The 27902-nt window shown below is 31.9% G+C and overlaps 1 protein-coding gene across 4 annotated transcripts; it reads right to left on the reverse strand.

The window, feature by feature from the left end:
- On the reverse strand, positions 1 to 27902 carry LOC148611065 (uncharacterized). 4 transcript variants are annotated; one of them, XM_088591168.1, is made up of 9 exons: positions 27774 to 27902; positions 25421 to 25543; positions 24347 to 24630; positions 20404 to 21452; positions 18563 to 18677; positions 17308 to 17392; positions 13477 to 13611; positions 10430 to 10610; positions 1 to 9900 (listed from the first exon to the last, which is right to left on the reverse strand). In XM_088591168.1, exons 1-9 carry the CDS (start codon positions 27864 to 27866, stop codon positions 9698 to 9700), a joined length of 2268 nt encoding a protein of 755 aa, XP_088447294.1. In that variant the 5' UTR covers positions 27867 to 27902; the 3' UTR covers positions 1 to 9697. The 4 variants fall into 4 exon arrangements, with proteins under 4 accessions (XP_088447294.1, XP_088447296.1, XP_088447295.1 ...); XM_088591170.1 differs by lacking the exon at positions 27774 to 27902 and adding an exon at positions 27604 to 27696; XM_088591169.1 differs by lacking the exon at positions 27774 to 27902 and adding an exon at positions 27578 to 27677.

Consider the following 27902-nt stretch of genomic DNA (forward strand, 5'->3'; position numbering starts at 1 on the left):
TTTTTTTTTATTTAATAATTTATTTAAAATTCAAAACAGCAAACGATGATAACCTGAAAATATAAAAAAAAATCTTTCCAAGGCACTCATTAATCATTCTGCCCACATAGTGTTTCATATAATTCACTGGTAACATATCGTATGGTACGTTTGATAAAAACATTAGTCAACAATAGCTTTCAAACATTTATGTTTCTATTTCCAGTATGTACACATCAAAACTGATAAACAAAACACTATTTATATCAATACATGGAGGTCAATTACAGTCATTAAAATCCTAGAAATTTTGAATGTTTTTCCCTCATTATTTTACATCAACCCAAAAAAATTTCAATACAAAATCAAATTTTGCAGAATTCTTTTTTTTTTGTGTAAATTCTTTTTTGGAAGTTTTCAAAACCCAAATGCAATTTAGTTAAAAAAAAACGGTTTTGTTTTGAACTACACAAAAACAGACACCTATAATGACCATACGCTGGGCTCAAACAGTTACCTTACATATTCTCTACACAATGTCATTACTATTAATCTCATTACTATTGCAAGCTCTAAGTTCACATAAAATACGTCTATATTTTAAAATACAGAAAACTCGCATTATATTGAAACAACCATATGACAAAGTTTTGTTTTATAAACTCGCTAAAATGAACACATTTAAAATATACTGGTTTTGTAAACTCATTGATTTTAACTTTAAGCAGTATAGCTATTGCCAGGTAGCTATCAAAACATTTTTTTCAAAAGCCGTTATTCATCAATCAAAAATTCTTGTCAAGTTTCTGGAAGATATCAGGATTAAGGTTAAAATTTTAATAGCCTTGTAAGGATACATTTTACATTTGAAAAGACAAAGCTAAAGAAAATAGTTAACATAATTTCACTTTTCCTATTTTAAACAATTTCAACATCTTTTGTTGGAATGTATTTATAGTAACAAGCAACAGTTTCTGATTAATACTATAAAACACTGAACAATATACCATGTGAACTTAATCTCCAACTCTTACAATACATGTTTGTGAAAAAGGCATAAATACTGGAATTGGTCACCTGCTTAAAATATACATTTAAATATAGTTCTGCCTAAAAACATGGCAGGGGTGATTCATTATATCTTAAGATAATCAATAAAACTGTATAAATACTAAGTACATCTGTTAGACCCTAAAAACAACTCTTTCTACGTTGATGTCCTGGGATCTGCTACTTATAGTGAAATATTTTTTGATTGGTTAAAGTGTAAACAGTGGCAGGAAGTTTTCCCCTGATTTCTCTGTAGTAGAACACAACCAAAATCTATGTGTTAATATCTCCAGTGGACTACTTTCATTTGCACTTATATTTCCTAATACAGTTTCTATGGGGCTAACAGAAGGATTAGCAATAAAATATATTTGGGATTAAGAAATGCATGAATCACCTATTACAAGCCTCTGTCTAGTTTTTAGGCAGAGCTGTACTAAAGTAAGACAAAGGGAGATAACTTTTGTTCATAAGTTTCTTCAAAACACCAAGAATGCTTCATTTCATTAGATAAGTTTTAACCTATTAAATCAATATTGAAATTATTGGACGATGAATAAATGTATATAGCAAATGCACTGCTTTGATAAGTATTTTGAAGTAGAACATTTTAAGCCACTTGGTTAAATAATTCTATAACTTTCTCTTCCAACTAAATCTATATTTATGTCTTTTTAACAACTTTACAACTGAACCTGTCTCAATCCCCCAAAGGGAAGTAATATAGAACAAATAACACCAAGATAAACATGAGATTCCAACTACTTCTAGAAAATTCTAAGTATAAAATAATAACAACCATATAACTAATTATATAATCACAGCTCTGCCATAGATCAGGGTATTATACAAGTCTGATAGAGATAACATTAATTCAATGTTCTCAAAAAAAAAAATAACATTCTCTTGTTTTCCATTTCTCAACTTCTTAAAGAAAACCTTTTCCACAAAAGAGAAAAATGCTGTAACTAATTAATATTCAACTACTACTTTAAAATTGTTGCTCTTGCAGTTGTGCTATACCTGCCTTTTTAAAACATGGTCTAAAGGGTTCATAACTCAAAGCATTGAATTCTGAAAGGAACATACACCCATCACTTAGAAATAATTACCACTTATAGTGATCTTTCATGATTATATAATACAAATTCAGTTTTAAGATCACAGATGTAATGTATTTCTAACAGTAAACTATTCAACAGGGAAAATATAAATTTGAAAATTAAATAAAAGAGAAAATAAATCCAACAAAACCAGAATTTAGCTTCAGCTTCAACATATACCTGAACAAAATATTATCTAAAAAAATATTAAAGCAGTTGTACAGAAAATATATCTTAAAAAAACAAAAATCATGTCAATATCTGCAAGCCTTTAGAAAAAAAAGCAGGAAAACTTTTTCTGTGAATTTTGCTAAGTTCAAGTCCTGTAATTTCGGTAAAATCATCAGAGCATAACAAAACTTAAACTTGACCTATAACTTATCATGGTGAACTTATATATATCAAAATTCATGTCAATATCTGCAAGCGTTTAGAAAAAAAAAAAACAAAAAAACTGAAGATGGACTGACAGACGGAAGGGTTATAAACACTATACACTTCGCAACTTTGTTGCGTGGGGTATAATAAGTTAAAATCAAATGCATTTATTTTTAAAACCCATTTGCAAGGGGAGATAATTGACAAGGAACTGTTCAATAAAAATGCCCTTGGAATCTCAGTTTTTTTAACACCAAAAAATAAAAAAAGGACACTGACATCATTTCTTTCTTTTTTAAAATATGGAAGAATGCCACTTATAAGTGATCTTTTAACATTTTGTAAAGGAATTATATGAATTTTTAAGAAAATGTGAAATTGTGTAAACTCTCTAGTCTACACAAAATCTTGTCAAATATTAAGGCTCTATTATCTTGATATTAAGTTTGTTGACTTTTGATTTGAAACTGAAATTTTTTTAATTATGTTCATCAAACATCATCTCTGAGAAGCTAGCATAATTTCATTTCAAAAGTGTTGAAGCCATGACTTAAAGACAAATTGAGAAAAAAAAAATTGAAAAGACTAAACCAAAACTGTTAAGAACTTAGTGTACTGAGGTATATACATGACAACTAAAACAAAAAAAAAAAGGCCACCAAGATATCACAGATACCATAATGGAGTAAATTTAGAACCAGTTTAACTCTGGTAAAATACAGAAATATTGATTGTCATTAAATCACATTAAATCCAATTGTAATTATTTTTAATGCTCATTTCATTTCTTAAATCTAAGGGAATTAACAAATAATTACTAACTTGTTTTAATTCAACATAATTTTGATTAATAATGCTTCCAACATGCTTTCCTTTTATATACCAACAAAAACCATGTATGTAACAAAGTATGGAAGTACATGTATTCATGCAATGAAACTTTACATCTCTAGAAAGTAAGACAGGCAGATATAATCTTTCATTTGCTTTGTCAACTTAACTTATGAACATCCGAAAAATTTAAATAAAAAATTTCTTTGCAAACTTATTCTCTTCTACTGTCCTGAAAATGCCATTCTAGACAATGGTATTAATAAATTGATTCAGCAGTTAAAAGAGATGTTGTGGACCACTTGTTGTCCATAGTTTTATCTGCCTTCCTCTATTATAAACCTACATTTATTACCAATTAGAAGATCTGATGCTGAAAATGAATCAATTTGTGACCATTCCTTACTTTCTGAAATATATAAATGCAAGTTTCATATTGTGACATTGACATTATTGGTTTATACATAAATATATGGACAATGTCATGCATGTCTATAAATTTCTGTGATAATTTCCCTCTCATGAAACTCAATTTAAGAGTTAGTCAGCAAGATTTTACAAATTGCAATAATGCATAACAAATCCTACAGTCAAAAAATTAACAAAATTAATAAGTATGAATAAATGTACTTCCACAATTAACAAGAACAACAACCAAAGGACATGGGATAGTTAATCCCCAGACAATCAAAGAACATGGCATAGTTAACCCCCAGACAATCAAAGAACATGGGATAGTTAACCCCTAGACAATCAAAGGACATGGGATAGTTAACCCCTAGACAATCAAAGGACATGGGATAGTTAAACCCCAGACAATCAAAGGACATTGGATAGTTAACCCCCAGACACTCAAAGGACATAAGATAGTTAAACCCCAGAAACATCCTCTTCAACTAAGTACCATGTACTTATAATGACAAAATAATAACCAGTCTAGTTTGGATCCAAAACTTTTACTCTATTCTTTACCTTTGAAATTGATATGATTGTTTTTTTTCCCTACAAATTATAAAAATTTAGATCAGATCCCAAACTATTAATACCTCTGAAAAACTGACTAACACCCTGATCATCTGCAGGTACTACAGACAAAATCTAGTTTATCGTGATAAATATTCACCAGTCATAAATTAAATAGATTAAAAATATATAAATATCATATATATATGGCAACTCAATCATAAAGCACTATCTTATAACACTACGCTGCAAACCCACATCTATCTACTGTATGTATAACACTGGTACTGATCCATGATATAACTAAAACTGTAAGCCAGCTTTAATGAAAAATTAAATTAAAAAGTAATTTACATAACTCAAAAATCCAAATTTTAAACAGCATGTAGTTCAAGTTCTAGACTAGAACCCATATTTGATAACAAACGTAAGACCTCTTCCTCACCTGTCCACTTTTTATTTCAATGTCTGACCACAGTGGGACCTTTAAGTCAGCCTAGTCTTAACCATTATCAAAAAGAAAATTAATATTTATCAATTGACAATCAAAATTTGAACGGTGAAAATAAGTGCAAAACAACTTTTGTCTTGCAAATACATATACATGATTTTTCTATAATCCTTAAATATTCACAAGAAAATAACATTTGCATAAATGTCAAGTACATTGTATCTAAAACACACACTTAAGCATCTTTCTACATTCATGATGTTACTATTCTAGGAAAACAAAAATCCATGATAATGCATTCATATAATCTTTAAAAAAAATTGCAACTTAAAAATAGACCAGATATAATTATTAAAAATGCCAATTTGGTATGAGGGACATAGCAGACTCAATTGTATTACCGAATCATTACCAATGGATCAGTACCACAACAAAAAAAAACATGAATTACAAATAATTGCAGTGTTGTGGAAAGATACAAAATCTTTCAAAGAAAGGAGAAGATATGATATGGCTTCATACTTGGCCCACTAAATGGTGATAACATTTATTTCTTCTATTTTTCAAATGATAGCATAAAATATTTTTTTCAACTGTAGCTTCCTTGCTAAACTTATTATATATTTAAGCAGGATTTTTTTGACTGTTTGAGCTTTGTGAGACCACAGAATTCCATATCATAACTACTACTAAACATAACATGTATATATTGCAACATAATTATCACAGGTAAAACATGTATTGGAGATGTTCAAGAAAATACATTTCCAAGGAAAGTGTGTAATGAAGAATTACTGTACCAGAACTAATACTTTTATTTACACCAAATAAATGGTCCTCAAAAAAATTTTCTTTTGTTTATATGCTATTCTTCCCAAAAACTGTAAAGTACACCATCAAACAAGTGTTCTATAGTTCTACTTTAAAAGGAACTTTATTGATCCTTCATTTGCAAAGAAAAGGAAAAAAAATTACATTTCTTTATTTTATACGACTGTGCATAACTGTAATTCGATGAATGTATTTAAGTATCAGTCTCCTTCAGAATCAGGCAGTGGGTCAAACATGGTATACACCATTCTGAAAGTATAATTTTACTATTCTCACCATCAGGATCATTTTGGTAAATTGAGTTATAATTTTATTGAAATGCACTGTAAATGAACATATCAAGGGCTGATAACTCTGTCAAAACTATATAGACTATATATGTCTACAGTACCAGTATTTTCTTGAACAGCTCTAAAACTGTTAGGCATTTGAAATAAATTATTGACATATTGTTTTTATCCTGAGGAAATGATACACATCACTGAGATCTCCAAACTGGTCTAACAGACTGATCAAATTATTTTAATAACAAAAAGGCAACAAGTCAGGTATACATGTACATATGCTAGTAACACCATTAAAATGTGTACATGCCATTCTGATGGAAAACATATCTATCTATATATACAAAAAAACTACAGCATATTTACATAATAACCATAACTTCAGCATTAGTTATTCACCATTTGTTGTGCAAAAGGTGTGTATAAAAATGCTTTTTATGTAAAGGGGAAAAAAACTAACTGCAGGGTTAAACACAACGAAAGAAAAATGAAATAACCAACATTGAGTTTGATATCAATTTTTTAAAGTGTCCTATACAATGAATTATGTTTTCATCAGCCTTAAGGTCAGAATATTTAGGAAAATAATTATGCTCTTCATTTTCAAGTTTAAATCCCTTCAACTTGGATGGAAATCAATTTCAACATAAAATGTGTACAAAGCTAAAACATAGCTGATAAAGTAATCCTACTCCAAACCCTAAGTTAGAACTTTACAATTGTAGTACAAAACATATTCTAATTCACTATCTTGAACATGAATACCGACTACATATCTCTTAAATTCTACTATATACACTACACCTTCAGGTTTCTAATGTCAGTTCACAGATCATAACTATCCAAAATTTACTTAAGTAGACAAATAAAATTTGTCTAAAAGTTTAAGCAAAAATACAACAAAAATCATATTGATAGATTATCATGATTCAACTAAAACAATATAAAAAATTCCCAACTGATCTGTTCAGCATCCAGGGCCTGTTATACAAGCTTCAGACCTTCCACATAAGTACAGAACTTAACAAGCAAAATCACCATTGAACTATGGCATAATCTACTATTGAGCAAATACTAGTACTTTTATTGGCTGTAGATTTCTATGCTATGTAATAAAGACATGATGTACTTTGTATCTAGGCAACTTCTACTATGTATAGCACAACAAAAATCCTTCTATCAGGTTTTCTTTATTCTAATGTGGGAGGGCCCTTTCTAAACAAGACTTTGTGTCTAAATATAAACCATAACAAATATCTTCACAAAATCCCAATTGAAAACATATTTATATTAAATGTAATTCAGCCATATTGAATAAAAACTAAGCTATAAATTTTAGTTTGTGCCTACAAGATAAAATATACATATACAGTAAGATACTACTTAACACAATTTGGTCCAGAACCTAAAAACCATAACTGTCCTACAGAAAAAGAACATAACACTACATATCATAACAGTTAATTAAAATTTAAAAAAAAATTGTTAATTAAATCCTCATCGATAATAAGCAATGAAACAAGATACTTTTTGTCACCAAATTCTGCCCTTGAGAACAAAAATTTATAATGAATTTTGCACACAATAGTTGTTTTAAAATGTACCTGAATGATAACAATGTATCTGACATAATCAAGACAGCAAGAAGTACAGTAACATTTTACAAATAAATGGTATGGGCTATTTTAGAAACATCTGTAGATATGCATTTACACAACCAGATGAGCACAAATAAGAAAAACCAAAAGTAAACATACAATATTTCAAAATAAGGATCACAATAATAAAATCAGAATTTAGATGGAAGAAAATCCTGTATTATTTGCATTAAGGTTTTTCTACAACTAACAATTTAAGCATAGTACCGTGCTTAGACATACCTGAAGACATGAACATGTGCAACCATTTCTAGAACAGCCCAAGTTTAATACTGATATGTCATGTATCAAGACAGAAAGACTAGAAGAAGTATTTGCACCTTGTTATGAATGTATTTGCACATAAAATATCAAAAGTAATCTATTTGTGACTTATCACTTAATGAATCAATCATATTGAACTGATAATATAATATATGTAATCTGAAAGATTTCAAATGCACTTTTGAACACATAAAACAATAATTTGTAAACAATAATTGGTATTATAATTGAAATTGTGTCATGCTGACTCATTAAGACATAACTTATGTAGTACCATACATCTGGGTTTTGTCAATACAGGTATATGTAATACTTTAAATTCTGAACAGTAATTGGATGACATCATTTTAAAGATCCCCCCCCCCAAAAAAAAAAAAAAAAAAAAAATTAACAAAATGGGTTTTCATCATTGTACTGATAATAGTAGTAAGAAATTTCTTTTCTTCCCCACAAATGCCAAACATTGACTGTGTTTAAAAGTTAAGTGAAATGTTATGAATGTAAGTTTTTAAGTTACACATTAGGTTTGAATGCTAAAATCACAAAATTTCAGGAGGTTGCAAAATACAATTAATCCAAATTTATCATATCTTATATTTACCAAAAATAAGTAATGTAATAATGTTATTAACCATACAAACCCTGATTATTATTTGTTATTAATCTAGCTACATTAATAGTGTCATTAAATATTTAAACTACTCTTTCTACACTGGATTCAACTCCATTCTGTATGATGATAGACTGAATTATATGTAATATGCATAAATAAAGGCCACAGCAAAATGTAATTAGTTTTACAACAATAGGCCTGTACTTAAAGCAACAATGTTGAATAAATAAAAATAACACATGAAGCAGAAGCTTTATACGTTCTATTTAGCGACATCTACAAGCTAATTTTACATACTTTGATTGAATTACTGACTATGAAACCTCTGACAATAAATATTTCTGATTATTTTGGCACATAAAAATCAAGGTTGCATACTACCCAATGTTATTATGGCTACATTTTAACTCCAAGAGTACAACACTAAAACCACACACTAGTTAATTCAATAGGCTGCTAAGAATATATGGGTACAGATGAAAATAACAACATATAATTAGTTTTCCAAATACATAAAATCTGATGTTCGATAAAAGCCAAAAAGAACCTGTTGAAGTACCAATTCATATGAAATTCAGACATTGCCAATAGCAGAGGTGAAGAAAAATCCATCAAACAAACAATGCTTCTTTGATCTACATATGCCATTTTTAATGTTTATCTCAAAAGTGCAACAATCAAATGACTATCTAAGACTGGTAATGTGGTTTTAAACTTTTCTTGAATTAGGAATAAAAGTACATTTTTGTGGATTTTTGACATGCATGTACCAACTTTTGCCTGATATTCATAAAGACATAGTACCCATGTTTTTCAGACAAAAGGGAAAAAATGATGAGGACAATCATTATGCAAACTCGAAATATGGCACTAATAAACATTATTTTGGAATGTAATGTTGAAATATTCATTTTTCTCAACCCATTTAATTTCATGCATAAAGCTATATCATGACCAAATAGTATTGTTACAGAAAAGCTGGCAGCCTAATCTCATTTCTAATTAACAAGCAGGAAAAACATTAAAGGAGTATTTAGAAGGCAGCTTGAAGCTAATACAACAGCTTTTTCAACACATTAAATTTAGTGTATCATCAACCTTAACAAGAAAATCTAATAAATAATAAAATTAGTACAATAAAATAATTTGGCCATTTCAATATCACAACCTTATTTGAACATATATAATACTAGCAATTTTAGTATTTTTCATGATTGTGTCACAACTAATAAAATATCAGCTATCACATCGTCAAATCTTTCACCATGGAATTAAACAAAAGCTACATGTATTCAAGACAGCTTAACTTCCTGTTCTTTCTCTGTACCAGCAGAATTTCCTTGTGCAACAGCTGTGAATGACTGAATATCAATACCAAGTTTTCCTAGACTAGGATTGTCCTTGTCTGCTGCCTGTAGGGCACACCACTGGGCAGTTCTTGCTTTCCTTGTCAGCTCAGAAAGTTCATTTATACTTGCTGCTAAAGCTAGAACATCTGAAATTAAAATATGATAGTCAAACTAAAAAACTTTCGAGTCAAAAAATTTCTTTAAAAAATACTCTCCACTGCCTTAATCTGACTTTGACTATGCTTTACCTTCAGCATGGCCTTGTATCTTACTCTGCAGGAACTTTTTTTGCCTTGTCCAATGATGCAACTGCGCATCATCTAATTGACTTATGGAGTTTCCTATATGGTTTCTTGGGATACGAAGGGGGTATTACACTGGGATAAAATCTATATAATAATATAATCTCTAATTGGTTCTGGATGTATATAAAAACAATTGTAACAGTTAAACTTGCAGTTAAGAAATTCTGCCTTCAAACAAAAGAAAATTAGGTCTGCTTTTATACTCCTACCTTTTTAACACCTTAGAAGCCTATTATTGACTGGCAAATACTGCCAGGCTATTGGCAGACTTTGTATTTAAAAAATATACATGTTAAAAGGACTTAAAATGTATATCCATGGTAAATACTAATTGTCAAATTGACTGAAATGTAAGCATCTAATATTTTACCTTTATCTTCCTGGTGTCTAGGACCGCCATTTCTATGCCGGTTTGTAGCATTAACTATCTCTTCCTTCCTTCTAGCCTGTACTTTTCTGATCCCTTCAAGCCACCTCTCCATTGCAGAATGAATGTTTGGATGAACACTGATGCTTCTCAACTTCTCCATTTTGTCTATCAGAGTTATTATCTGAATTTAAAGTGACATAGAAGTAAAAAATGTTTAATTCTATAAATAATATATTGTTTGTAGTTCTGTTCCAAATTTTCAGTCAAGGAAAATGTTAACTACATACATAAAAGGAAACTTATTCTTTTTGGTTTTAATCCACTATAATCAAATTCTCAACCTTAATACAAAACGATGAAAAAAAACAAGCAACAATACTCTGATAAGTTTGTATGTTATTGTGTCAGGCATATCCCCACTTGTACAGGAAGTTGATATTCAACAGCAACCAAAATTGCTTACAATGTAGGCTAAAAACCACTAATTCCACTTCCCATAGGCTTCTATGCTAATTTCACAATATTCAATGGCTTCTCTGGACTTTCCCTTAACTTTAACCTGCAGAGGACTATATATCAGCATGATTCTACATATGTCAGCTCACAATCCTCAGAATGGCATGTGGGGTTAGCAGACTTGCAGTGCAGTACTGGTCACCGGAAGTGAAGTGTCTATAAATAGCATGGGAAATCCCAGTGTTTTCACAAGATAGGGGTATATTTAGAAATCATTATGGAGATTAGGCTTCACATCACAAGAAGCAAAATGCACCTATAAAATGTACAGAAATGTTTTTCCTTTCAGAAACTGTTTAAATTTTTTAAATGAGATGAGAACTTTTTTCACAGCACTATGAGGAACAGGGGTAATTTCTGCGTAGGACTATTTTTGCGTACGTTCCAAATGCTCATTGGTTGAATTGGTGGTCTGTAACCTAAACAGTCACTTTCTGTCTTAGAAAAATATGTAACTATACAAGTATCTTCCTATACACATACTGAATGCATTTGCAAAGTTTCAGTGAAATGTGACAAGCACTTTTTTAAATATTTGATTTTTAAATATAGGGTAACCAAGTTGCGCGAGCAAAAAAGTGACAATATTCTACCATACTTAAATGCATTAAATATTTGCAAAGAACTTTTTCTGACTTTTCAAATAAAAAAAATCAATCACAACTTGTTTTTTAACAATATTTATAAAGAGATAGCCTTTAAAAGTAGTCATTTTCTGAAAAATTGGTCTATTTTTAAAAATTTATATCTGACATGCCTCCCCCTTTTTCTTGATCACATGTCAAAAACCCTAAATCTTTAAATTTTCGCAAAAGGTGATATCTTTGGCTTTAAATTTGTAAATACAGTGTTTTCACAATAAAACATGGCAAGTTAAGGGCACCTAAAGCAAAAAAAGTACTCAAAAATGCATTTTCCATGTTGCCATAGGGAAATGCTTATATGTCCTTAACCGCAGTAATGAAAGTGAGTTTTTCCTCATTTCTAATCAAATTTTTGCTCAAATTTACACAAAACTTGATTTCAAGTGCTGATTACCACCATATTTAAGTAAATATAGCCCTCAAAGTTAAATATTTGATATTTTTACTAAGTTTTCTACACTTTTCACAAGATAGGACATAAAATTCAGCCAAAAAGACCAATTTCCCATAATTTGGACCTATAACTTAAAAAATTGCATATTTTGAAGGATTTTTGTAGTGTATTCCTCTCATAGCAAAGTTTACAAGATCTTCAAGTAGTTTAAAGCTATTCCAAGAAACTTATCATTTTTCCATGGCCTCAGCTTAAGGCTAAAAACCACTAATTCCACTTCCCATAGGCTTCTATGCTAATTTCACAATATTCAATGGCTTCTCTGGACTTTACCTTAACTTTAACCTGCAGAGGACTATATATCAGCTCACAATCCTCAGAATGGCATGTGGGGTTAGCAGACTTGCAGTGCAGTACTGGTCACCGGAAGTGAAGTGTCTATAAATAGCATGGGAAATCCCAGTGTTTTCACAAGATAGGGGTATATTTAGAAATCATTATGGAGATTAGGCTTCACATCACAAGAAGCAAAATGCACCTATAAAATGTACAGAAATGTTTTTCCTTTCAGAAACTGTTTAAATTTTTTAAATGAGATGAGAACTTTTTTCACAGCACTATGAGGAACAGGGGTAATTTCTGCGTAGGACTATTTTTGCGTACGTTCCAAATGCTCATTGGTTGAATTGGTGGTCTGTAACCTGTATGCTACATCTATAAAAAACCACATATGAAATTTGAAATCAATTTGTCCAGTGGGGCCACAGATTTTTGCGACAATAATTTTGCTGGACAAAAAAGGTGATCCAACATAACACCTACTATTTGTACCTAACTTCTGGTGGTTCTATCTGCATCCCATAAACATTTTTTTCTAAACTTACTATATTTAAAATTACATATAGATTTTTTAACTGCTAGAACCATCAATAATAATATGCTGTTTAAGTCAAGTCACATGAATGTCATCAAATGTATTTTAGTGCATAAATACAGGTTTTAGTTAATAAACTATAGGTAGAACGTTACTATTTTTTATTATTTTAGGTTGGCCTTTTGTGTACCCTATTTAAGTAAATACTTCCGGACACTGCGCTTGGACAAATGTGCTGATACCCAAAATGTTTTATTAATTCCAGGTTCTAACATTATTATACTTTTAAAAAATTGCATTATATTTTTTGAAAACCATTTTATATAGATATTATAAATTTTTAAAATTTATGTGCCATTTGCAGAAAAAGGAGAAAACTTTGACCCAAACATCATCTGCTTAAAATACCAAAGAATTGAGATGGTCTTGCTATTACTTTGATCGCAATTTTAGTTAGAGAAATGAAGATATTACTGGAAAAAGTCAGTTTATAGCTCCGTCATTGTTTTAAAGGTGTGAATTTTTCAAAAGTTTCACTGTAGTCGCCTATGGGAAATAAATAGTACCATTCTACCTATAACAGAATATCAACCAGCATCTAAAATTATTATGTGCATACTCTAGCATGTTCTTTGAAGGAATCTACTATCAATCTATCAACTCTTGATGGATTAGATGGCAATCTTGGAACTACAATGTTATTCATGCTTGACACTCTCTTTCCTGGGTTCTGGCGAGCTAACTCTGCTTCTGTCTGTAATAAGTAATAAAATTTTGTTAAAAACTAGAAGCCCTGTTTATCAAAAGAATGACGCCCCCCCTTGCAAGATTTGCCAAATTAGGAACATGTTAATTTTTGTATGAAGATATGGTTTGCAGATTCAGAAATTCCTAAATATGTGCATATCTACATATTGTATTCCGGCCACATAGTGTCATGAAATTCTGTTTGGTAGTGTCAGACTAGTTGTGTTGAGAAAAAGAGGACCAATGGACAGACACGTAAAAAAATGTTAATACCCCCTATAACAAATCCCTAACTTTATTGCTAGGGATATATTTCTGACAAAAATAACTAAGTCTTAACTATCACCCAGTTCCGTAATATTTCATGAAAATCAAGATCTTATGACCTTGCATACCATCATTATTTGTAGAAACATCCTGCAAAAATATTTTAGATGAAGAGATAGCCATACAACCCATATACCTCTATTTCTGATGAAAATGACCAAGTGTAACTTTCACCAATTTCCGTAATATTTCACGAAAAAACGAAAAAATCAAGATCCTATGACCTTGCACACCATCATTATGTGTAGAAACATCCTGCAAAAAAAAATTTTAGATGAAGAGATAGCCATACAAGCCATATAGCCCTATTTCTGACGAAAATAAGTAGGTCCAACTTTCACCAATTTCCGTAATATTTCATGAAAATCAAAATCCTTTGGCCCTCCACACCATCAAGAGTAGAAATATCCTGTAAAATATTTTAGATGTAGTTCAAAAACTACGAGGAGATAACCGGACAAGCCATGATCATGTGTAATATGGACGGATGGACGACACGACGGACTGACAGACAGGGGTAAAGTAATATGCCCCCCTCCCGACAGTTTGTCAAGGGGGCATAAAAACACCACTCTTTATCTATAAAAGTTCAAATACATTAAGTGAAAAAAATCTTTTTATTTCAAGATGGAATATTCCAGTTATAAAATTTAATGATAAAACTAGGGGATCCTAGGATCCTGAATTGCTCACCATGTTCATTTCTCCTCATACAAGGGCAATAACTTTGACAAAGAGTCATCCTACAACTTCAATCCAATAAGGACTTTTGTAGGCCTTATCATAAAGATCATTTCATCAATTGAAATTTCTTACTATTATTGATTTCAGGAGTTTGGCTTAAAACTGTAAAAACTGCCATTTTTTTGACTTACAAGGAGTCAGTATTCAACCTGGAAACCTTTAAAGATCACTGCAACAATGAAACTTTGTTCTTCTCTACTACAGTTTTCAAGATATTTAATAAAAAATGTAATCATACCCATCATTTTTCGCCTTTCAAGGGGACAACTCTAATAAATTGTCCTACAGCATCTACTGTAGAAAGACATTTTTAGACATCTTCAAGCACAAGAAAGTTAGTTACATTTACTTTTCTCTACCTCTCATAGTTTATGAGATGTACCTTGAAATAAGTGGCTTAACCCTTATGTTCTATAAATAGACATGGTGGCCATGTTTATTAACAGATCAAAACAGTTGGAACAATAACGGAGCCAGCATTCAAACTTAATACAGCTCTTAATTGTTATTGTGAGGTTTTACAAGATTCTGACTATAATTAAAGTAGTTAGATATAAGAAATAAACAATTTATATACAAAGTTGAAGAAAATGCTTCACATTCAGACCCCTTTCTAGCCATGATTTCCTATACTTAAATGTCTATCATCCCATGCCTATACTCAAAATTCTATGAAATACTTGTTTTGACCCCTTTTTGGCAACTACCCCAGTAATAATTTCATAATGGCTAAGGCCATTTTCCCAAAAAATCAATTCCAACCTTCCTTTTATGGATGGAACCTTGTTGAAAAATCCTATCACTCTGCACTAACAAGTATTCAAGCAAGAAGTGAAAAAAAAAACTTGTTTCTACCCCTTTTTAGCTCATCATTTCGTACCAGTTCAAGTCACATCCCCAATTTAATACAGCCTTCCTTTTGTGGTATGGCACTTTGTAGCATAATTTCAGAGATCAATCCACCTTAACTCAAGTTATTGTCTGGACATCAGGAAAATGCTTGTAACTGGTCCCCAATTTCTCATTATGTTAAGTCACAACCCCAACTAGACAATTCCCCTAATCATTAACGGACTAATAACCCCACATCCTGTTGAACCCGACACATTTGGGGACCAATGTGGACACACGATTCATACTGGACACAATTTTTATGGGAGATAGACTAAGCACTTTTGACACACTATTTTTCTGCCATTCTAAAACACCCAAAACTCAAAACATAAAGTAGTAGTATTTCTTTGTTGATGACATCACAATAACAGAATATGACTGCAAATTTACTGAATATAAATTCTTGACAATATGCACACCCCAATATGGAAATCTGACACTCTGTTGAGTTTCATTACAATCCTACAATCCTGCAATTCCTTGAAAAGGAGTTGCGAACAATGCATCAGACCAAGATTTCCTGAAACAAAAAACACCTGTCCAACAGTAGTATTTTTTTCTTGTTGACAACACATTTGTGTTCATTAATGACCAGAATATGATTTAACTCACAGAATCTAATGGAAGCCTTGCTAATACAGGTATTTTGGATTCATTTGCTAATAATTCTACCTACTTCTGAATCAGGAAATATCTGGGTTTCTTCCATAACAGAATATGACTGCAAATTTATCAAACATAAATTCCTGAAAACATGCACATCCCAATATGGTAACTCATTAGTCCCTTAAGTTTCATAACAATTCCACACGTTATATATTGAGGAGTTATGGACATCATATAAGACCAAGTTTTGCTGAAAAAATGTCCAAGTCCATCAGCCATCATTTCTACAATGTTTTCCCAAACATAAATTCATGGTAATTTGCACATGTATCCCAATATGGTAATTTAACACTACATCAAGTTTCATAACAATGCTGCAAGCTGCTTAGAAAACAGCTGTGGACAGACAGGGTGAAACCTCTATACTCCTCCAAACTTTGTTTACTGGGGGTTTAAATATCAAAATTAAAATTACTTTTTACTTGTAACAATGTTACTTCATCCTTAAAATTATACCTTTGTTTCCAGTTGCATGCCAAAAAAAAAAAAAAAAAAATGGGTAGGTAGGTAGTGATTTTTTTTAAGCGGCAATAACCAAATCATCCTAATGGAAATTGACACAATTCAATGGTGAAATGTGTGTAAGGGGTACATATGAGATTAAAGTACACTGGTTTAAACAACAGACAACTGTCATTTCATAACAAATTTATTTTAACATCCATGGAAGTCTTCAATGCAAGAATAAAATTTTTGGGTAAAAGGCCATGCTTGGCCTCAAAGATTTCATCTAGCATGTTCCGTTCCTCCACTCATTTCATCAAAAGCCTCTTGTTGCCCACATTTTGACATTTTTTCAGCCAAATGGCAAAAAGATTGCTTGTAGTCAACATGTGGGCAGTCATTTTTTTCCAGAATAATCTGAAAACAGTCACATAGGAAAAAAAGACAGACGGATGCTAAAAATTTCCAATTGGTTGACTTTTTAATTTTTTTTTTTTTTTTTTTTTAAAGTTTGACACAGTCAGGAGTGAAATTCCAGAGTCTGTCGGGTAACGGGAAACAAAGGTATAATTTATAATTTTATTTGGCCTAAATGGATTTTAGAGATTTTTTTTCCCTTTCAATATACCTTTTTTCTCTCCCTCTCAACATTTCTGAACTGTTCATAGCATTCCTCCAACTTAACATGCAGTTCATTTGATGGACCTGTTCTTCTGTTATAGAAATATATACACATTCATAAAATAAACTGATATGACAGAGATATGGCTAACCTGACATGAAGTAATGTTTCAGTTAATATCAACATAAAATTTCAGTCAATAAATTATGATGGCAAATGCATGAAATAGATATGGAAGTGTAATGTAGTGATGCAACTATACACAAATACCATTGACTTCCCACAAACATTGTTCATGTGAAATTAACATTATCAGATAACTCAAAACTTTAAAATCTTAACAAGATATTTCAAAGTGAACAGACCATGACAGGGTGAAGGGGGTATATGTATGAAACAGATATGGCACCAAGATGTAGTTATGCTAATGCAAATGCATACTAGTATGATTACCTAGCATAAGTGAAATATGACATAGTTTTTTATGTTCATTGTTATTTACTTTACATTTTTCCTATAGATTAGGTAAATTTTGGTCTTTTATGAATAGTTACACTTCATTTATTTTGGGACCTTTTACAGCTTGCTTTATGGTATGGGTCATGCCAATCATTAAAGACCGTGCAGTGTTCTAGGATTTTTCAGAAATTGAGGTTTCCTTGGAAAAAATCAATATAGAAACAACTTTCCCACAGTCAATGACTGCTTTCCTAACAAAACAAATCCTTACAGCATATGAAGTCTTCAACTTGCCATGGGAAAGTGTAACTAAGTACTTAACTTTCCCTGACCCAAATTTCACATGCCCCAGGTAACGGGAAATAGGAATCCTAGAACAATGCCATGTCGTGACCTCTATAAGTTTTATTGTTTATTGCTTGACTGTCTCACTTGCAATCATATCATCTTTTATTTTTATGTTAAATAAATGCAATTTGGGGAACAGCTTCATATGGCCACATGTATTGAACCCTGATCAGTTGGAGCAAGTATTGACTAAATCTTAAATTTTAACCCTAAAATACCTAATAAATTTAATACTTGACTACTTCCCCAATTCAACCTACTTCAATCTAATTAACAGAGATGATTTTATGAGGTGTGCAAACAAAGCCTAATTGGCAAAATTGGAAGTAAATATACAGTAAAAAAAACAATTGTAATGGTAAAATCTGGATTTGAAATAGTGGAATTCCACTAAAAAGTGGGAAAAAAATCATGTCTGAATTAATATTAAACCTATCAATTAGATTGCACTTACTTTAAAGGGTTTCTCAAGCCAGGAAACATTGGATGAAAACCGTACATGTAATGTGGAAAATCTACATACATTTCTGGTCTGTAGTAAGCTGGTATCAACCTGCCAAACTGGTCAACTGAAAGTAAATCAATCTACATTACATGGAGTCAACAATCACCAATCATAGAAGACAGATATCAAGGACATATTGCTGTTGACAATATATTGTTTGTATTCAAAGAATCAACTAACTTTTTGTAAAATTTGCTTCAGACTGTGTGCAGACATTGAACCCTGAACAGTTGGCGCAAGTATGGACACGCAATTTAAGCCTGATTCGTTACAGTAAAATCAGGATTACAAAATAACAGAAATCCACCAAAGAAGCAGAAGAAAATCATCCCTGTTTATGAAAGATGCCAACATTGGGACTTGTGTAATCAACTGTAAACTGAAATATAATTGTCGTACAAATTTCCCAGTTTGTTCACATGTCTATATTATTTTTCCAAATTAAAAAACAGGAGCACCATTTAAAAACAATTAAAATAACTACTGCCCAAACCATTCCCAGCTTTCCTTTGGAGGTATAACTCCATCATTGTCCATTTATTTTTAAGTCCAGATACGGTCTAGATATCAGTGGATAAAATGCTTGGTTCCTACGGTAATTCCTAAACAATTCAAGTCGCAAACCCTAAAAATCAATGCAAGTGTTCTTTGTGTGATATCGCATCTTGTGGTACAATTTCAATGAGATCCATTCTTTACAATGAAGCTATTGTCAAACCATAAGGAAAATGCTTGTTTCTCAAGGTTTTACACTAACTTTTCTTGCTAGGTAGCCCAAAGAACTTTCTGATAAATTATGTGGTCCTCAAAATTATCTTGCGGTCCAATCTATATGTATGATAAAATTTTAAAAATTTTATTCAGGTAACCCAACTAAACTTTCTAAGTATTCCTCTCTCAAATTTATAGGGACATAAAGGCATAGGACTACCAGACTACTGTTTGTGCAATCCATTTCCTGATCCGTTTTTAGTCCTGAATTCCTGTACAGTTTTTTAAGTCATTGTCTGGTTATAATAAAAATGCTTGTTTCTGGTCCTATTTAGGCCGTAATTCCTCAACGGTTGAATTGACAACCCAAAAAATCAATCCCAGCTTTCTTTTGTGGTATTGCATCTTGTGGTAAAATGTCATAAAGATCCATACACTTATACTCAAGTTATGGGCATTGTCTGAAAACCAAATTGTCTACAGACTAAAAACAACGATGTCAGCATGATACCAATATACGACTGTAAATTTTTGGCCTTCATAAAAAATTAAATCAAGTCAATTTCAAGAATAATTGCCAATGAACAAGCAATTTACGAATGAAAAAATCTTTCAAAGAAACCTTTAACCTAAGACAAAGTGATGTCCCGGCACTCAACATGGACACAATTTTTTAGTGAAAACACTCCAAGTAGGACAACCCTAGAAATACCATATGAAAGATGTCTATTCCTGGCAACTTGACAACACAATAAGTAAGCAACTTTCCACTGAGCTAACATTTCATATCATTTGATACAAGCATTTTTCTAGTACAGAAAATTGTACCAACCTGGAAGCCCTTGTGAATAGTAACATGAGCTTCCCACTATGGATATATACACTTCCTCAAAGTTTCCATTGGTGTCTGCTTATGAGTTATCATGGAAAAACCTGCAGGAGAGATGGTCTGACAACGATAAAACAATATGCCCCCCCCCAACAAACTTTTACTTGCTGGGTCATAAAAATGTATGTACATACATCAAGGAAACAATTATCATGTGTATACTGCTAACAGAGACAGTTATGTTTCTTACCAGCAAAATACTCTAGTGCTTCTCCTGGTATAGTTCCTTGTGGCACTAACATTGGTGGCATAACCATATTAGGGTACTTCAGCATTGGAGGGTACACGGCTGGTGAAATATTGCCAAATTGATCTGTGAAGACAAGATCTCTTTGAGCAATGGCTGGATCAAATGCATGGTCAACAAATGGAGACATCAACATATCACTGGAATAACTTTCATGTAGTTGAACTTTTGACGAGTCATGAGTTCCTACTTTGTCATGGCAACGAAGATCTGGTGGTGGCTGAGACAGGAAATTGTGATTAGTTGCAAGCTCTGCAAGTTGTTGTAGCTCTTGAGTGCGACTGCTTCCTTCTGATACCTTGAACTGGGAAGAAGGTACTGGTGAAGTTATGGGACGAACGTGTTTACAATACAAGCCATTACTTTTCCGAGTCAACTCTTGGTTTGGTTTGGCTGTAACACTTGCATTTGTGAAGGACAAAGGGTATCCCTGTGTGGACATGGCAGAAATGAACACATCATGTGGTGGAGTTTGAAATGCTGTAGCAGGGCCCTGAGAAGTATCTACTGCAGAACAAGAAGTTTGTGACACACTGATTTGCTTAGATATGGCTCCAAAAGTAGGTGGTGGCTTCTCCCTATCAAGGTGATCAAAGACAAGAGATCTGCGTGCTTTTTGTTGAACCTGTGGTTTTGTGTCCCCTGTGTAGTTATAGATTGGTGTGCTGCTACTATGGGTTCTACTGTTTGGAACATGGTACTGGTTCAAGTTGTCAAGATCTGCAAGATTTGTGTGTTGTAGGTCATGAATCAAACTCTCAAGGGCATTAGACTGCTGTGTAGAAGTGTCAGACAAAAAGTCTTGTGATATGCTATTGTCACTATTAAAAGCATTGCCACTATTATTATTGTTGCAGTTCGAGGAAAAGTTAAGGAAGTCATTAGTTGCACTTCTGTCCCAGACATCTGAAAAGCTAAAACTAGTTGATGCACTTTTGGGGCCAAAATCATCTGTTCCTGAGGACCAGGCACTACTTGGTGTAGTAGGCGAGCTGAAATGAATTAAATCAGACAGGATTATGCAAAGCTAAAAAAATCTGGAAGATACTAAGTAGACATGGAATTCGTTACGTAGAGATGTACACAAAGACTGAAAACTCTGGGTTACTGTCTACAATACAGTGGTGGGGCCCAAACTGCATTTGTAAATCATTGTAAAGTTGGATACTTATAGTAGTATAATGACAAGTTCATATAATCAGTGCATTCATTAAGAGCCAGTACCCGGTACTTTTACTTGGCTAAGGTAGCGTCTGGTACCGGCAAAATAAAAAAAGCCAAAAATATGAGGAGGAAAAATCTAGTAAATAGATATCTAAGATCGTTCTGTCTGTAGGCTTTGTATCCAAATTTGCAATTTATTGTTTATATGGGTGTCTTTGTCAAGGTCCGCATCGGAATCTAATCAGTAAAGTGATTTAATATACGACAATTTATAGAAAATGTGGTGACTTAACAATGTCAAAGCAATCACCAATTATTTTGTGCTGAACAACAAGCTAAACACAGGCGAAGATTCTATGAAAACGTGTCAAAAAAATGCTGTTCGTATTTGGAATTGCCCCATACCCATCATTTGTCCCAATATTTGTTGTGATTTGTGCAGACGAGCGCAGGTATTTTTTGTATTGACAACCAGTCAACAACGTGAAACAAACTTTTACAGAATATGATTTAAGGGACGACCATTGGATTTGGCGGGGAGGGGTAGTTTTAGTAAAAATATTCTGGCAAGCATAAGTTTGAAAAGAACATGTCTGGCCTTTGCTCACAAGAAGATAAAAAAAAATATTGGATCCGAGATACAACACTGCTTTAGAAAATAAATACATTGTAATGTTTAAAATATACTGTCTGTCTAATAGTCAACCAGACTAAAACTGCCAGCCTTGTTCTTTTTCAGAAGCAAAGAATTTCTTATCAGACTATGATTTTTTTAGACCAACATTTCACAATAAGACATATGCAATTGCACTACATGTCACAGTAATAATTAGGCGATAAACAACAACAAAATTATTATAAAAATTATTCAATCAGCCCTAGGAACCACCACATGTTATGGAATTTCATTTAATAAATGTTTAGTTTTGTTACTATGCTTTTATTTACATGTGTTAGTCTTCAAATTTTGTAAAAAGTAAATAAAAGCCTAAGAACAAAATATGACATTTATCAAAATTTCATATAAAATAGCATAGTATGTATTATACAGTCAACAAAGTTTATCTGCATAAGTCTAGAAATGGGCTTGGTGGGAATCATGGGGAGCTCCTGGATTTCAGGGTTTTGAGTCTAAATCAGTTATGATTCATCATATATCTTGATTTCAAATTCTAATATTTTAAACAAAAGTGAAGCAAATATTGCAGACTTAATCCCATATTTTCAAGTAAAAATTTAAATCTCAAAAAAAGCTCACATCCCAGACCTCTTGCCAAATTTATTTAGTACCTCCTACTTTCTGTAAAGTACCTTCTGCACAAAAAAGTAATGAAACCCCTGATAATATCAAGAAATTGTCTAAGGCTACACTAAACACATGTAACTAAAGCTGACTCCTCAATCCGTGTAGACTGGCATGAACCACAATAATTTATAATAAGAAACAGAGTAAAAACAATATGTACCTGACTTCATTGGGGGACTTTAAAATGATTTACGGAGCAAAGCTAGATACACCCACTGAGGTGATAAGAGCGAATATGGACACATCTTTTAAGTTTAATAAAGCCCTGAATTTTAAATGTGATTAAATATCCGACACAAAACATATAAAAATACAAAAATGAAAAAAACAATAACTGAACAAAGTTTCATTAAAATTACTAGAAGTGTTTTCAAATTATTGTGCAATTGAGGGTAATCACCCTTTTTCATGAATAAAGACCAAAATACAAGTTAACCATTCAAAGGGGAGCTATCATCAGAAGTAATAAACTACTTTCCACAGATCTTAAAATCTGAAATTTACAAAAATCAAAAGAGGAGCTTACATCAATATAAGGAATCGATATATAAACATTTTTCATAGCTGTAAAGGTTTTTTGAGTTATAATCCAAAAACAGAAAATCATACCATTTTGGTGCAAATAAAGTCCAATAACTCAAGAATTAATAAAAAAAAAAATCAGAAATCTATAAAAATTTATATAGAGCTCACACCAACAGAAAAAAAAACAATTCCCAAAAGTTTCATTGATCTACAAAGGTTTTTGAATTATAGTCTGAAAACAGATAATCATCCCTTTTTTGTATGAATAAAGTCTAATAAGTCAGGTACGAAAATTCAGAAACTTATAGAAATCAAGAGTGAGCTCTGCCACATAGAAAAACCAATTCACCAAACTTTCACAAAAATTGGTGGCAGCATTTTAAAGTTATTTGTGCAGTGTTAATGGCAGACAGATGCACACCTGTATACCATAATATGTCAACATCTTAAAAGACAGGTGTATAAAAACTACTAAGGCAAATGTTAGGTGACCATTAAAACTAAATTTCAGAAAAAAAAAAAAACAGGACAATCCTTTATTCACAACTTATGCAAGCATTGCACACACTGATCACTTATCAGGCTTCAATGTTTGCAGTCATCTTACATCAATATCTTAAAGGACATCCAAATTGAATTTTTCTTCCATTTGGGCAACTAAAAAAACAATATTTTTTTACAGGAACGAAGGCATTTTTACCAGACTGTAAGACAAGTCTGCCGGTCCCGCGGTATTTCATTTTCACTGCCAAAATGCATTGATAACTATTTCTTGCATTACTGAGTAACAACATGGTAACTTTCGGCATATGAAGTATTACTATTACTGACAATAATAATATGGAAACCATGATTAACATGTTGTGTTGTAAATAATGCTAGATGTCATACCTTTCAATTCCAAAATTGCTATGTGCATCATTGCTGAATGCAAACAGAGATGCCTCATCATCAACAATGCTAGAAACTATATCATCTAAAGCTGAAAATTTATCTGCACTCAAGTTGTGACCCAATCTGTCGCTAAAACTTATCTGTTCAAAGAAACCAGAATCAAGATGATGTCTACTGTTACTTTTGATTGTGTTAGCATTGACATCCTTCCAAAATAAACTAAAATCAACAGGCTGAGGTCCATCATCACATCCAGCTGATTGAAAGCTGTTATCTGTTACCTATAAAGACAAGTACTCTAATACATTTTCAGTGGTCTAGAATTCAACAAATTTAAGAGATACATGGGAAAGTTTGTTATAAAAATTATATAACTTTTCCACAAATGAACATACAAAATTAACAAATGTAACTCTCCTAGAGTGAATATCACTTGCCCAATGTTATAGGAAAATGGGAATTATAGAATAGAGAGGAATAAAGATAAACAGGAAACACAAACATGCAGTGCTGAATATCTTTTACCAAACAGAAATTAAAAGTTGGCAAAGGGTAAATCAAAGTCGCCATGCTTGTTGTAGAATTTTGTTTTTAACATTCATCTATTATCCAGACCTGATTTTACGAGGTCAACAAAGAAAGCGGAAATTGGTAAAATCGGAAGTACAGTAAATATACAGTAAAAAAAAAATTATAACACTAAAATCCAGTTTTGGAAAAACAGAAGATAATCAGGTTGTCTATTGCCAGATAATAGTCAAGATATGAACCAGACTTTGTTGAAAAAAAAAAAAGAAAAGCAGGTTATGAACCTGTCCTCCAGTCTGCTTAAGTCAGGCCCCTCATAGGATGAAAATACCGGTTTCAGGGAAATGGGCATCACTTTATTGACCCTGTTTATAATAAATATCAGACCTTTTTTTAAAAGTTTAACAGCCACAATAAATTTTCCAAAAACGTGTACATTGTTCTAAATAGCCAGTTATGCTTTGTATTCGAAATCTTCAAATCTGCTTTTCGAACGTTCTAGTGATATACTCATGTTCGTAACTTCTTTTTTTCTGACCTTACCTCAGAAAGTTTATTCTGTTTTCCATAAAATGGCTGTCCATGTCTTTGTCCAAGAAAATTAAAATTTAGAGGCTGATCTTCTTCAGATTTCATGAAATCAAATGAAGGTGGGTAGTCTGAATCCTGTGGAAATGACAAATCATTAAGTGAAATAAAAGTAATCTGGCAAAGTGAAATCCAAAGCTCATATTTCAAAGGACCAAGACAATGCAAATGCATGAGAGACAGTAATAATGAGAACTTACAGAAACCAATGAATAATAAGCTTTATAGGGTGCAGCTTGATTATACCCGACCCTGAACAGTTGAGTCAAGAATGGACAACAACATAAAACTTGATACATCTCTCAATTGGGATTAAAAGCCTGGAAAAGATTCTGACCACAATGATAATGGTCAAACAATGCTTATAAAGAAATAGTCATTTCATAGAAAGTTTAAGAAAATGCATAATTCTGTTCCCTTTCCTTGTCCTTCATTCCAACATGATATGGCTCATTACCCTCTTTAACAAAATCCATACATACACCTATTCTTTAATTACATGTATGTGCATGTAAGTTATATATGCAATCCTTAAATATCCCTATTCCAAAGCAGTAAGGGCTACAATCCTAAAAATTACGACTAGTGGAAAATGAACATGCACTGGAAGTAAACAAAGTACTGAAACCAAGAAATACATCTCTAGAACATTATGCTGGCTTTCTCAATAAATTATGCCTGACAATTTAGAAATTTCCTGTTTAGGAAAAATGTTTTCCAACATTTGAAATTCAGCTGTAAATCAAGGCTAACAAAAACACTGATACACAAGTATCTTTTCTTTTCTAAATAATCATGTATGAGCTTCAGACTGTGTCTGGAATAAAAGACTATTTACTGTGTAAAAGTATCAGAGGAATAAATAAGAACTAATCTGAGCTGTTTTAAAATATTTTTTTTTAAAATTATGTGCTCCCTCCTTTGAATTTCAATTAAGGAGCAAATGTGGGCATTATTTATGCCTGTCCATATGATTCAATAGCTAACTGAAAGTGGTTTGATAGTAAAAATATTATTTTAAGACAATAACTTAAAAAAGACACGTCACTTTATGGAAAATCACTTCATTGAAAGGACAACTTACACAAGTCAAGAAATCTTCAACAATTACAATCAATGTCATGTTTCTAAATTGAATAATTGTGTACATCATATCTTTAATGTTAAGAACAACTTAGATTTTTTTTCTTCAAATATGGTAACCACAAGAAGGAAGAAGTAGAACTGTAATGACAAAGTACATACATGTACACACAACAGGTAAACTTTACCTTTTCCTCTATAAAAGCATATTTGTGTTCTACTTCAGAATAATTTGACAATGAAATATGTCAGATGTAATACACTCTTGTCTTGGTAGGAAGATATTTGATTCACAAAATTCAAAATCATATAAGGTATCAATATTTTCATAAAAACAACTGGCTACCATTTTGAAGTTCTATTCAATCACCTGTACTGAATGTACCAGCTATTATTGGAATTTCCCATGTACTTCATTATTAATGAACAGTTCAAAACAATTCTCTTTTTGAAAATGTAACTTGCCTATAACCTATCACATTTTAAACATCAAATTTAAAATATACAATTTATGAAAAGAATATTGCCGTCTATGTATGATTGTGTTTTGTGTATCTATAGGAAATACACCAAACAGCTGATCAGCCATGACCCCAGGGTACATGACCTTTCTATTGTTAGCACATAACAAAGCTAACCAATTTAGGTTGTCCCTGACTTCAAAGAGATTTGAATCTTCGAAAAATCTTCAAAAATAAAAGTCAGTCATGTTAAAATAATACTCTAAGGTCAACACAATCACACTAAGTTAGTACTTTAAATTTAAAATACATATGACGTAATGAAATAGGTCAAATAAAATTGCTAGTCATGCCTTCCTGTTTGGTTCTTTGTCTAAGAAAACAACAAACATATAATAAACATCTTCCGAGAAAAATAACTAAAAATAATATTAATAATAACAGTTTTACAGGAGGTATTTTCCACCGCGATCGGTAAGGTAAGAAGTTCGTGGACACTTAGTCTTAAAAAAAAACATCTGTAATGATAATTCAAACTTTCGTTTCGCAAAAACAGAAAATTACTCACATTGTTAGAACAAATAAACAACATACACAATAGAAATCCGATTACACTAAACACATAATAAATCACCAGTTCCTATTTACATTCATTTGCGCTGTTGCAAAAATTCATCGAGCATACGACAGTTTTGCAGGTGCAAAAAGGCAAAATGCAGAAATGTCATGCGAACAATTTGCGTAAAAAAGTATAATCAACATACCTGCAGACTGAATACGTCATTTCCATTCGCTTTCATTTGTTCAAACACTACATTTTCAACAAATTTGTTCGCTGGACTTTCAGATTGCGCCATTTACTTGACATGTTGCTTTGTGTATGCTAATTAGAA

The sequence above is a fragment of the Perna viridis genome, chromosome 7 (genome assembly GCF_037379345.1).
Source record: "Perna viridis isolate PV_CMFRI_1.1 ecotype Kerala chromosome 7, ASM3737934v1, whole genome shotgun sequence".
NCBI classification, from domain to species: Eukaryota; Metazoa; Mollusca; class Bivalvia; order Mytilida; family Mytilidae; genus Perna; species Perna viridis.